The sequence below is a fragment of the Alligator mississippiensis genome, chromosome 7 (assembly GCF_030867095.1).
Source record: "Alligator mississippiensis isolate rAllMis1 chromosome 7, rAllMis1, whole genome shotgun sequence".
Lineage (NCBI taxonomy): Eukaryota > Metazoa > Chordata > Crocodylia > Alligatoridae > Alligator > Alligator mississippiensis.
This window is the reverse complement of record NC_081830.1, coordinates 39,114,969-39,129,171: the sequence shown is the minus strand read 5'-3', so window position 1 is coordinate 39,129,171 and position 14,203 is coordinate 39,114,969. Positions and strand designations below refer to the sequence as shown.

Genomic DNA, 14,203 nt, shown 5'->3' with positions numbered 1-14,203 from the left:
ACAGCAGGAAATCCTTCTTAGCTCACCCCACATCATGCCTCTGTGGCACTGGAGGACACTCTTAGAGAACTCTGACCAGAGTCTTGCCAGGCCCAAAGTGTGGTTTACTTGTGCCAGGCTACCAATTGACAGCAACCCATGCACACTGAACTAAGTATATGGGCCTGAATAAGGAACTGGGTTTTGGGCTGGGATTACAGCAGGAAATGATTTTTGGACCACCCCGTACCATGCCTCCGTGCCACAGGGTACTTGCCAAGACACCTCCGACCAGAGTCTTGTCCAGCCCAAAGTGTGGTTTGGCTTTGCTAGGCTGTCAACTGAGAGCCCCCTGCTCCTCCCCCTCAGCCTCTGTACAGTACTAAGTATATGGACCCGAATAAGAAACTGGCATTTGGGCGAGAATTATGGCTGGAAATCCTTCTTGGGTCACCCCACAACATAACTCTGTGCCGATGGGAGACTCTCTCAGACATCTCTGACCATTCTCTTTCCCAGCCCAAAGTGTGGTTTCTTCATGCCAGACTGCTAAGTCACAGCCCTCCATGTCCACTGTATTTTTGGTTGGGTTTACTACCTTCCATCTTTGAAATACACAAATGTGTGAAAACATTTTACAGTTGCTGCTACACTCTTAATGCAAGACCCTGCCTCACAGCACCAATTTAAGCAAGAATTATCAACAGGTACTTGGTAAATATTCCTTCCTTCTAAAGACATAGGTTCTTATACTAGAGACTAGTAGAACTGCTCAAATAGAGACGTCATAACGCATCACAGGTAAGTTTTGCATAAATTACTATTATCAAGTTTTCTAGCAAATAGAAAATACTTTACCTATTTTAACATTTCAGGATCAAAGGTAACAAGTGCAGTGGAAGACAGAAATTGAGTAAATGTCAGTTCATTAACAAAAAACCATGCATGTTACTCATAACACTTTCAGAGTAAGAATTGAAAAAATTGATCCTTCGCTCTTTCCACTAGTTATTTCTATATGTGACAGTAAGTAAACTGGTAGTGTAAGATTAAGTTGTAGCCATGATAACATTAAGTAAATAGAACTGAACCTATATGAATACCTATATATAAAATTACCAAACCATGAGTTCTCAAATGCCATTCGCTGGCTTTTCAGAGATGGTAGTATCCTGTTCCCTTGCCCCCAAAATTTCTTTCTTGTATCTTGTATTTATGTCTTCTGTGTTTAAGTAGATTGTATGTTGCTAGATGAAACATGTCACTAGTCCCAATTAATACAACAGAAAACATGAGACATGAAAATTTATCAATCAGAGTTTACTAAAACACTGGTTTTGTCATTGCAGGTATAAAGTAGTTGGTAATGGTACAATATTGGTGAGCATTTTGTATGTTTCTACAAACTTGGTGATACTGAGAACTGGTGTTACTATGATGGACTTTTAGAATTCAAAAGGTAGGATGTGAAGATACATCAGCAATGAAGAAGAGTTCTCCAAACCTCTTAGGAAGGAACGTGCACCAAGCCAGGTTGTTGCTGTATGGATGTGTTAGAAACTAGACATAAGGAAGGACATGTGTTAAACTAGACATAAGGAAGAACTTCTTTATGGTAAGGGTTTCCAGAATCTGGAATGGGCTCTCCTTCCCCTACCTTTAAGAGGATACTGGACGTACACATGGCTGGGGTCATCTGACCCCAGCACTTTTTCCTGCCCAGGGCAGGGGGTCAGACTCGATCTACTGAGGTCTCTTCCAACCCTGAAAATCTATGAAATCTATGAAACAATAAGAGCATCTGCAAGGATACAGATACACATGGATACTTAAATACATACCAATGCCACACTCTCAGGGAATTAAGAATGCTGTACTGGTGCTAATGCAAGTCAGGTTGGGTTCACCTACTACCATAACCTACGGTAGATGGTATTACCTGTGACTGTTAATGCTGAGTGCTGGGTGGTGGTTAAATAACCTGGCAATCTCTAGGTGCTAATGGCCTTGTGCAGAAGAGCATCTTAGATTCGGGTATTAGTCTTATCCCTGGTGGAGGAAATGCTGCCAAAATGTGGCACCAAAATCCACCCTGTGGTAGGGTAGACTGGGCTCTTTAACCCAGGTCAGGGTGGCCATTAGACCTGTGGAAAGCAGCTAGTATTTGCTTCAGATTCGGATTCAGCCAATTTGGGGACAGTGATTCAATTTGGTGATTTGAATCACTGTCCTGAATCGATTCGGTTGCTGTCAAATCTCCAAATCAGCCAGGCTCCATCCCCTGCCTGCTCTGCCAGCCAGGCAATGGCTGCCCCAGCTCCAGGCACTTGTTAAAAATAAGTCCTGACTCAGCAGATGCTGCCAGGTGCGGGGAGATCCTTGCTGCCCCCCCCACGGCCCCACGCTGCATGGGGGGCTCTGCCATGAGCCCCGTCTCCCCCCACTGTCTCAGTCCCCCCATGGCTGCTCTGCCCCTGCCACGGCTCTGGCCCTTTAAGAAAAAAACCCGCAAAACCCCCGACTCACGGTTCCTGCCAGTGGGGGGCGGTCCCTGCTGCCCCCCCACCATGTGGGGGTCTCTTCACAAGCCCCCCAAAGCCCCGAGGCCACTGCAGGAGCTGTGAGTCCTGGGGCTTTTCTTTTTTTTCGTTTTTTTTGAAGGGCCAGAGCTGGCCCGGGCAGGGCAGCCATGGGGGAGCGGGGGTCAGGGGACTTGTGGCAGAGCCCCCCACGCAGCTTGGGGCAGTGGGGGCCAGAAGGGACCTAAGTGAGTGGGGCCTTTTTTTAAAACGCCGGGAGCTGGGGTGGGTGGGGGCAACCATGGAGGGGCTGGGGGAGTGGGCGGGGGTCAGGGGGGCTGGCAGGGGTCCCCCCATGGTCCCCTCCCCTCTCCCCTGCCCCTAGTACTTACCAGCTTGAAGACGGCTACAGCTCCCTGCTGCAGCCACCGGGGACTACCTGAATCATCAAAGCTCTCCAAATCTTTTCCAAATCTTTTGGAAAAAAAAAATAAGTCACCCCCCCCATCAAATCTTCTATTAATACAAGATTTCAGCTGAAATGGGCCTCCACTAAGTACAGTGGATTTCATATACCCTTAACTGTCCCATTCTCAGCCAGGCCACACATACATAGTTGGCCTGGTTACCAACAGGAAGTGCTCCATATTACTATGTAGGACACCTACATTTGTTTGGATTCTTTCTCGTCTTTCTTTCTGATTTCTTTTGGTCAGACAGATGATGACAAAAAGTTGTCCTCAGGAGGATAGGGAGCAGGTAAATGGGAATAAATAGGAAGATCCTTGAAAGACTGATAGGAAAGGAACCACAGCAGAATGATTCATAGGGTATGGCAAAATAGACATCATGGAGAAATGCACTTAGAGCAAAATCAGTCCTGGACCTGAAGATCTCTCAGCTCAAAACCCTCCTTATAAAACTTAGCTGCTAAGAAAAGGATGGGCTTGTGCCCTTTGGTACATTTGCAGGATGTATAAAAAAACCCCCAAAGGTTTATTTCAATTGCTTTTTTGCTTTGTTTGGCACTGAGAACAAAGCTCATCTATGCTGGTTTACTGGAGGAATCCTAGAAGTTCAAAATGTGGATTGAGAGGTCTTTCAGCTCTGACTGAAGGAATCTTAGACAAAGGACATCCTGTCTTTGGAGTTTCTCAAGTACTTGAATAAAACTATGATATTTGTTTTTCAAGTCTGAAATCCCTTCACCTCTCAGACAGGTGCTTAGCTGAGTTAGTCTCAAGTAGGTAGAAGGTAGAGCAGGATGACATCTTAGACTGGGAGAGGCAATCAGCCGTATTAGTCTGAAATCAGTATAGCTGCTGGCATCTGAAGTCAGAGTAGATATGCACCTTTCTAGACTAAGATATGCAGAACACATCAGCTTTTGTGAACTCAAGCTCCCTTCTTCAGATGCTGTGAAAGGACAGCAGAAAGTAGAGTATAAGGAGACAAAACTCAGAATACAAAAGAAAAAGGAGGGCAGAGAAAGAGGGGAGGGCAGCACTGCTAGGGGGGAAAAACAAACTAGCAGTAAACTAAAGGCTTACCATCTTTATTCCTATGGGTTTACTATTCCTTTGTTTTTCTCTCCTAGCACTGCCCTCTACCCCCTGCCCTCCCATCTCTTGTATTCTGATTTCTGTCTCCTTATACTCTGCTTTCTTCACTTCCTTTCACAATATCTGATGATGTGAACTTGGGTTCAACAAAGTTGTGATTTCTCTATCTTAGTCAGTCTGTAAAGGTGCATACTACCCTGCCTTCTGACTTCAGACTGGGTCAGAGAAGCAAGAGCATCCAATCTACTTAATCAGATTCTCTGAAAGGACTGGCAGAAATAAAGGGGTTTATATAGAAGGAAAGGGATGGAGGAGGGGACAGTGCAGAGAGGTAAAGAGTAAGTTAATTGGATGGTCTGAAAGATGCAGTTAACACCCTGAGGGAAAGTGGAGTTAACAGCTGGTCCAACAAAATTTTGGAATGTAAATTTGTGGAACAAGAAATCATCCAGACTGGACTGGGTTAACCATTGTCTCTACAAGGACCGTGGGTTCCTATCCCATTATCTGGACCAGCTGTAAATCCATCATCCCTCAAGGTGCTACCCACCTTGTTCGTCTCAACTGATCCAGTCAATTCTCTTTACCTCTCTTAGTAGCATCTCCTTCCCTTATTCGTTTCCCTTCTATATAACACTTTTTTGCCAGTCCTTTCATAGCATTTGTTGCTGCCTATGAAAGCTCATGCCTCTCTACCTTTCTGACAGTCAGTCTCTAAGGTGCCACCCTGCCTTCTACCTTCACAAGTTCTACTCGATCTTGGCTTAGTGATGTATCAATTCTAGTCACCCAGGGTTTCTTTTAGGTGAGACAGCATTCTGGCAGCACTTTCCATCAGTATCTTAAAAGGATTTTAAAGAGATAGCACCATCCCTGTTCTACGGATGGGGACAGGGAGGTACTGAGGTAGCAAGACTCGCGTGTATTCACACGGCAGGCCAGAGGCAGTGAGGGCTAGAAGCCAGGTCTCCTGAGGCCAGTCCAGTTCTGCCTCCAATAGCTCAGTCACCCCATGAACAAGATATGATTCTACAAGATATGCCACCTTTGGCAGGTTCTTTACTTACGATAGAGCAAAAGGCACAGAACGCTTCTCCCTAGGCAGGCCTGTACAGCTCATACAGAAGCACAGCAGGACCCTGTAAGCCCTGTAAGTAGGACTCTGAAGAATGCCCTTGACAAAAAGTAGTTCAGCATTCTGCTCTTTATATAGCGAAGAAAAGAGCTTAGGTCAAATTTGTCCTTCCACTCCAGTTAACACTGAGAGTCTATGCAGAGAGCAAGCTGGTCACAGGACCACCCCATCCTATCCTTTCAGGTACTGATATTTGTTCTTCAAAGCACCTACCCAATGTGGTAAGTGCATTAACGTTAGGGGTACACAAAATAGCATATAGTATGCAAGCACTTACCTGCCTACTCTAAACCAACTCCTCCTCTTACAAAGAAGGTCTGCCATTGAATTGATCTATTTTCTGCATTAGTCTCCCACAACAAACCATCACTACCTGCTCCAGGAAAAGCCTGTGCAGAATCTCCTGCAAAGGTCCAGCAAGATCCAATCATGAGGATCTTGCTGGGTCTTTCATCTGTTTGCTCCTTGTTGACACAGTAATTTTTATTACTTTACAGAACTGTCTCGGAGGGTTGTAAAATGCTTCAAGATCCTAAGCTGGAAGCTGCTAAAGAAATGCAGTGTATTATTCCAGCTGTGAAAAAGGGATGATGCCAACTCACTAACATCAGCACCACTTCCCACTGCAGGCACTCTGGCATGAAGTTTCCACGCAAGACATAGCTGTGGTTATGCATCCAACTGTGAGACAGCCCACAGCGGATGCCTGCTAGACAGGAGGGCAGTGTACTGGTTGGTAGCATGGAAGAAGCCACAACAGAGATTACCAGTCATTTCTGGTGCTACTGATTGACACAAAGGACAACTGGGGCAGGATGTTACCTCTAGGTGTCCCCCTTTACCCTCCGTCTCTCCCCATCTTTTGCACAAAGCAAGAGAAAAGCCTTGGGGGACAGGGAAGGAAACACAGTAGAGACTTAGTGACAACACAGAGTAACAGAAATCCCACCGCTACTTCTGTATATTTAGCGTCTTCCCTGGCCCACTAGATCAGCCTCAACCACAATGCAGCCAGTTGGGAAGAACTTGCCCCACTGCATCCAATGCGACAGAATGTGGCTCAGATCTGGATGCTGCTGACTTCTGCAATCCAAAACAGGAAAAACCAAACAAAATACAACTGTACTGTTACGGGTTAACTCCTCTCTTCTGCTCTTGGTGGCGTTCCATATGGCCTTCTTTCAACCATTTTTTTCCATATCATAATTTACTAGTGTTCCAACCCCACAGCTGGTAGGAGTCAGTGGTGTACATTTATATTACATTCTTAGTTTTCTTTCTTGTAAATAAGTTCTTGGAATTACCACCTTAATGTAGTGTTTTAGCAGTGCCAGCTGGCAGAGAGGCTACCCTATTCCTGGGATTTCCTTTGTGCCCAACACCTTAAAACATTCCTTCTTTCCAACAGAGCAGCTCTAGAAAGCGGTCAGTCTAACTACTGCAAAGTGTTTACTTCACCCAAACATCATAATTCATTTGAATGAATCCTATTTGGAAACTGTTACTGGAGCACTGGAAGAACTGGGTCCTAAGACTGGAAGTAATTTGTTACAAGATTCTTACTGAAATCTTACAAGTACACATTGACCTGGCTCTATTTATACAGATGGAAGTAGAGTTCATTTGGAATTTGGCTTACAGCCTTCTCTTGCAACCCCCTAACCTTCCGGGTCTGAAGCTTAGAGATTTATCTTTTACTTCAGCTGATTTCCAGATTTCCTGAAAAGTTATTGCAAATAACATTTCCCTAATTTTTAGTCTATAAATTGTACCTGTAAACACTTACCTTCTAGGCACCTGTGAGATGAGGCTGGAAATGAAAGAGAGGAATCTAGCTCAGAATTTAAAAGTCTGATGTAAAAGGGAATAGCTTCTTATATCCTGACAACAATCTAGAATGGCGCAGGAACTTCTTGGCCATTTAAAAAACAAAAATAAAAACAGCTGACCTGTAAAGGGAAAGCTACATCAAAGGGATTCCTATCAAATCCCCAATCCTAGCAATGAGCTGACAGCCACTGAATCCATGTACAAGCATTTCATTTTCTTTCTATTGCATATTTATAGATTTATAGACACTTGTTCAAAAATTCAAAATATATAATGTTTTCTCTTCCACCCTAGATAATTAGAGCAAGAAGATTTTATCGTGTTAATCTACACAAATCATGGCTAGAATCTCTTTGTTTCTTGAGTAAATCCCCTTTTTACAGGAGCAGCTTTGAAGATTTTGAACTTTTTATTCTGCTCAGGATAAAGTTATCCTCTCCCAGCACAGCCTCTGAGTTCCCATTTCCCAAGGAGCTGGCACTGTAGCCCTCTCAAGTGATGAAAACAGTAACTAGCGGAATTCTTTACTGGAAGATCAGAAACACGTTTACTTTATATACAAGAAAAAAAACTATTTACAACAATCAACAGCAAACTATGTACATAAACTACAAGACAATTCCAAGATAATCACTGTATAAATTAACATAATAAATAGGAGGGAATCAGGTCCCATTCTTAAGGCACAAAACCTTTTTCCCAAGACTGTACAGGGATTCAGATGCTTCCCCATGCTTCTAACAGGATCACAGGAATGGTGGGACACCCCTGAGGAATGATAGTGGGTGGGCAACGAGACAGACATCCAATCACTGCAGACAGTGGTACACAAACAAAGTTTTCATCCTCTCCTTTTTGTTACAGTACACACATTTCTTTTAGATTCAAAATGTCCTGTGTAAACAGTCTGTCACTTTATCACACAGATCGTGTATGCTGCATTAAATAATACTAAAACAGAGGAAGCTTACACGAGAAGTCCGACATTAAGCACTTTCCAAGAGACACTGGGATAAAGGGCCTCTGTGCAATCTGAGGTTCCTGGATGCAGAAGCTCCTCACTAGAGATGCAACCTCTCTAGTGCAGCGTATATCCAGTCAAGTCTTCGTGGTCTGACATGGTGAAAAGCTCCAGTAGAACCAAACAAGAAACAATTCCCCTATGCTGTGAGCAGCCGGCATACACCTGTTGAAAGTGTGCAAGGAACTCCTGATCAGAACAGGTCAAAGCATGCTACAGACAAATGCCCTCTTCTTACAGGAGGTCCAAACAGGGACATTCCCACTCAGCTAATTTTAATGGCCAAATTCTGTCCCAAACTAGTGCAGGCAACTCCACTGGACTGAAAAAGACTATGGGCTGACAGGTGTAGATTTCCAGTGCACTGCTTGGGCAATGAATCCTGCTATAGCTAACAGAAATTGTGTGCCTAGTTCCTACAGTATGATACTGCCCCTTCCTTCAAAATCAATGTCAGGGAGTACAGCGATGTTGAGGCAGAAGATGACCTGAAGCCTAAACACAACTCATATTTCTTTACAATTAGAATGCACATACAAGCTGTGTAAAGTGCCAACTTCTCCCAAGTGGCCATTTTGCTTGATATAGTAGAAGAGCCTCTGCTTTGGCAAAGCAGCAGTGGTATACTGTCAGCCTGTTTTGGTTTTTTTCCTGAGTTTCTCTCTTATGGAAAAACTGAGATGCCAAAGAGACAATTCTGAACCTCAGTATTACTATTTCTCAGGGACATCTTTTCTTGATTAACACCAGTGCTCCCATTTTACCTCTGGGCATTATTCCCAATGGCACAGTGGTACACAGAGGTAACCTTCCCTTCAAAACATAAATACACACACACACCATGATGCATGTCCAAAGGCACACAGATTGAATAAGACCACATTCTCTAACTCTTAAAGAAGGTTGACCTTCCTTCAATCAGGGATAGAGCATGATACTGTCGATGAATATGTTGATGAAACACACACAAAAATGGATCAGGATTCAACAAAGGGGAAAATAATAAACGTGCACACTTTAACCCTTGATGACATGAAAATTTCTCAATGCAAAACTCACTACTCAGAGCAGATGTACTGATATACTTCAGCCCTTCTGCAATATGGTGCAGTTCTACAGAACATGCTTAAATATGGGGTGAGCTCTTTGGATCTCACCATCAATCACAGTGGGAAGGATACAGACGGGCTGTTCCTATAGAGGGAAGAATATAATTGGCCCAGAACTCAATAAAGCAAGCTGGGTAAATACACATGATGCCTCTTTCTTGGAGAACACATGGCAAGAACCACGGTTCCTTCATCTTATCCACCAGTCGGTGGAACAAAAGATAAGCCCCTTCTTGCAGTATCTTTCTCCAGGGTAATCACATGGTACTTCTATTTCCTGAGGTACTCTCCCAGCCCTACATACATGCATATGCTGTTCTATACAAAGGGGCTAACAGGGAAAGGGAAGTGACTGTCACTTAATTATCACGAGCAAAAATGCAAAAGTTCAGGAATATTCTTGCAATGCCCAATGGTTCTGCTTAACAGTGGGATTTCCTCATGTTCATACAGATTTAACATCTTGACAAGCAAATCATAGCAATTGGGAAAAACTTTGGGGGGAAGTATTGTATGTACAATTCTGTATCATCCAATACATATGGCATCAAATTCCACATGTGAGCTTTATACTGAACAGGTGAAAAACACTGTGGAAATGGAGACTAATGAACAGCAATTGGAGCAAAGCTAACATATTCCTGTCTGCTCCCTCCCCACAAGGTCTACACTAGTTTTGGTTTCAGAATTAAGCAAGTGTAGCCCTCCAACAACTTTACATGAGTAAACTATGGAGGACCAGAGAAATCCTTAGCATGATCCTCTTGAGTTCAACAGAGTTGGCACTAGGGACAAAACTGGCCTATAACCTCCCAGGGTACAAAACTCATTACATAAAACATCCTAACTAACTCTGCGGGTTCAGTTGATGCACAGAGCTAAGGTTATCTTAATAAAGAAAAAGAAACTCAGGAAATCAGATCATACTGCATATAGTATTATTCTGCTGCTGACAGCCATGGTCAGGCAAATGCCACTCCGTAAAAAAAACTAAAGATTACATGCGTACAAAAGGTAGAACATAACTAAGATTCCTTCCCATCTTGGCAGTGCTACATGGCCTCCAGTGCCTTCCCCAGGGAGACTTGTGGCAACTCAATGAAGCACATGGGTCTCTGGGCTTTGCCAATCACACAACAGGGGTCAGCCAATGAAACAAGAATGTGAAAGCAGCCTAGGCTCTCTGATTCAGAAGTGCTGGCTTTCCCATTTTGCACAGCTGGTGACACCAGGGGCTATTCACCAAACACACACTTTTCAACATGTTCACCAGCCTTGTACCAAACAATCAATACTTCTGTGTGACCTTTAATGTTTCATGATACATGGACTCTCACTAGCAGGTACAGTCCCAAGAAGCATGCATGATGTTCCTTTGAAATCTACTGGTAAGAGAAAGAAGCAGCTTGGGAGAAGAGGGAAAGACCTAGAAAAATGGGTAAAAACTGAAGAGGTGCAAGTTTTAAGGAGAACTTTTTGTTCCTCTGAGACAGGAAAGTTTTCTGCCCAAGTATAGGAATAAAATCACTTGCTTGGGGCCATGGAAATGGCACTAAACGGAAATGAAAGCATTTCTAAGTGGGTCTAAATCAGTGCCTGACAGGCTGCATCCCTAAGAAAACGGGGAAAAGCTATGTTGGATTTGACTAATTTATACTTTCTGACTGGCCCAAGTTCTTGGCTGTGTTCCTCTCCTGCCCTGAGAATTTCCTTTCCCCCAGTCTCCTACCAGTGAATTCAGAATCAGAGTCAATTTGCCTGTCATACATTTGCTCCAGCCTCAGGGGATAAGACATGAGTCAGATGATGTCCTCTGGCTGGCTGGAACTCCCACAAAGTTGCCAGCTGTGGCTGGGAATATTGGAGCTGTATCACTGTTGCTGGCTGACAGAGAATGGACAGTCTCAGGCCAAGGGAAAGACTGCAGGCTGGTGCAAAAGACTGTTGTAACCATATGTGCTGCTGACTGGAAGGCATAAGTGCAAGAGAGAATCACTTGCTATATAATAGCGACTTGCACTGGTTTTGAGCTTTTGTTGCAAGTTACATGCAACTGAAGGGCTGTCCTACAAGAGAAAAAAAAGTTCTGTCCCATATGTGTGATGTATAATACAGCTGTGACATACAGCCCAATGGGAAAGTCTTGAATCTGAAAAGGCTACTAGACACTCCTGGACTAAGACTGGCCAGTACATCTTCTTCCCTGAATAATTCCAATATGATGAAATTCTACATTAAAGGTAGCTGTGTTGTTATTGTCAGGAGACCTGTGTTGTTCTTGGAACCAAGACTTTCCATGTCTGAGAGCACGATGATTTTGTCCAACCAGCAGGTGAATTATATCCAGGAAACTCCACACTTCTAAACACAAAAGGTGCCTCTTGACTGGACACAGCTGTACCCACATGAAAAAAGGTAGCACCATGATTGGTCAATATGAACTCTGAACAGCTACAGCTTGGCTGATCTGCTGAGATAGTTTTGAGCACATTTGCTCTGTGAGGTGAGTGCTGTGTAGACGTTAGGGGGAATGGTAGACACAGGCTGCAAAAACAGAGGCTAAACCTCGCTGGCAGGAGTATTCCGGCTCAGCTCCTTGATCCCGTGTAATATCCTCTTCATGTGACCCACCTTGGTCACTCCCAGGTCCTGGAAAAGAAGAGAAATTCACTTTAAATAAAAGGAAAAAACTGAGCCAACCAGGTACAACCTAATCAACTAAATAGAAAATAAACAGAAAGAAGAGATATGGGAAGATTATGAGCCTCACAGATCCATCTAAAACTTCAAAGCATGCAACAAACATCTATCAGAGCACAATGAAGTAAAAGCAACAGTAATAGAGCAGGCATAAAACTGCCACTGCCGACGCTGGCCACTCTCCATGTGGCCAACTGTGAATACAAACTATGGACTCAAAGCAAGACACTAGATAGAACTGTACAGATCATAGGGAATGAGGACAACAGCCAAGCACAAAACACATGGGTAAAGACCACGATCTGTTGCAGATCACACTGAACTGTCATCTGACCACCAGGGTACTAGGTATGACTGCACACTCAACTGCAATTAGCCAGACTTGTGGTATACTTTGCAAAAAGGGAAGGGGTGGAGACTATGTCATAATCCTTTCATTCCCCATTGTTAAAAATGGGAAAGTCTAGATAGCTATGACTGCAACTGGTGCGGGTGTTGGACTGGGCTACAAGATGGGTGTCAAACCTGTCTGGCACTGCGGGCCACATGAGGGTCATTAGGCCAGATTAGGACCATGCACCAGACCCAGTGTGCAGGACTGGCCTGGTGAGGCGCTGCATGTACCACCTCCGCTCCAGGGCAGCATAAAAGGATCCCAGCACCAGACTGGCTTTGTGTGCTGGCTCTGGGGCCAGTCTAAATCAGGCCCTAGGCCATCTGTGCATGCCAGAGCTAGTATGCGAGGACACTCCAGCAAGGTGTTGCATGCAGTGCACACCCCATGCTGGCCCCCTAGGCCTGGGGGGGGGGGGGGGAGTGGGGCCAGCATGTACTGCACAAGGTCAACAGGGCTGGACTGACTGTGCCACAGCACGTAGCACAGGGGGTCAGGATGGGGCATGCACTGCCTGTGGCTTCCTACTGGGCCAGCTTTGTCCTGGCTGTGTCACGGCATAATCTGGACCAGCCCCAGACCCAGGACTCAGGGCAGTATGGCCCACACACCTGATGGGCTCCACATGCCACATATGGCATGAGGGGTCAGTCTGTGACTGACAGCCTGGATCAGAGGGCTGCATGGGTCAGATCATGGGGTTCCATGTATGTCTGACTCCCCTGGGCTACAACATAAGGGAACAGAAAGGAGCTGGATGGCTGGCCTACAACCCTGTGGTTGCCCTCCCATGATGCTACTACTCTACAAAATAAAGTATTAATCAGGTGACCTGAGAAGGAAAGAGAATAAAACAAGGTCATGATGAACCCGTTGCTCCAGCCAAAGCCATATGGAGTGGACCATATATTGGCTATTTCCAAGCACATGCAGCTGGCTATTTCTGAGGAGCCGATCATGAAAGTACCTTGAGGTCCCTCCGTTCGAGATGCAGGAGCTCAGAGCCCCGGACGTCATGTCGGATGAAGATATCCTTATACTCACAAAGACTGAGATGCTCAAGCCAGGCCGCAACCTCCTCTGTTCCCCAGAGGTGAACTGTCAGAGACGGAAAAGCAGGAGTGCATTGAGTACCCAGAATCCCAAAGGAGAGAGAAAAGTGCAAAAGAAGAGAACACCAAGAGTACTCTTCACCAACAGGAAACCCAAGGGAAAGGGCAAACAGTATCACAACCCCAGATGAAGGGAGAAAGAGGATGACAACAGGATTTACAATTTCAAACAAGGAAAGGAAGACAGATTAAAGTCAGTTATTCTCTTAAGCAGAGGCTAAATCAGTGGTTCTCAACCTTTTTAGACTTGAGGCACCTGTAGATAGACTAAAGGCACCCCTCAGAAAATGCTGGTTCTTAGTTTTCACTTGTTTTTTGACTATAGAAAAATAATAGGGCAGTTTCTTCCATTGCAAAAACTCAAAAAGACCTCAGCAGGTCAGAATATTTTTAACACTATAGATTCCTATTTGAAATCTCTGGGTTTATTGTGTGAACCATGTTTGCACACACAACAGTGCTAAGAGAGGTGTGGCACTCTTCAAAGGATCTCAAGGCACCACAGGGTGCTACAGCATCCTAGCTGAGAACCACCAGGCCAGAGGCAATAAATCATGAGAGTCTGTTTACACTCATGTCCAGCCACTGCCTTGGAGGAACTGGATGTGCCATTGGAAGTTTGCTATTACTTCTACCAGGAAAGTATTAGTCATGTTACAAAACAAGAAAGACTGTGAAATACACACTAGAGATTCTAGCCCAGAGGAGCTTTTAATTGCTATCTTGCAGTAACTGTGTACTGGCACTTACACTGAGTATTCAGTGGGAACATTTACACACAATGCTATGGCGACGTAGCATCCACAGGCAAAAACCGTGATACCACCGCTACATCCCTGTAG

At 44.5% G+C, this 14,203-nt stretch overlaps 1 protein-coding gene across 4 annotated transcripts in view; it reads right to left on the bottom strand.

The window, feature by feature from the left end:
- Positions 1-7,533: 7,533 nt before the first annotated feature.
- The window catches only part of DGKD (diacylglycerol kinase delta), an 81,567-nt gene continuing 74,897 nt past the window's right edge, over positions 7,534-14,203 (bottom strand). For 3 of the 4 annotated variants that reach the window (XM_014598979.3, XM_059730881.1, XM_014598983.3), the window contains 2 exons: positions 13,217-13,347; positions 7,534-11,804 (listed from right to left, as the gene is read on the bottom strand). In XM_014598979.3, coding sequence (XP_014454465.2) covers positions 11,715-11,804; positions 13,217-13,347 — 221 coding nt within the window. In that variant the 3' untranslated portion in view covers positions 7,534-11,714. The remainder of the gene's footprint in view (positions 11,805-13,216; positions 13,348-14,203) is intronic. The other variant, XM_019486105.2, reaches the window with a different exon arrangement.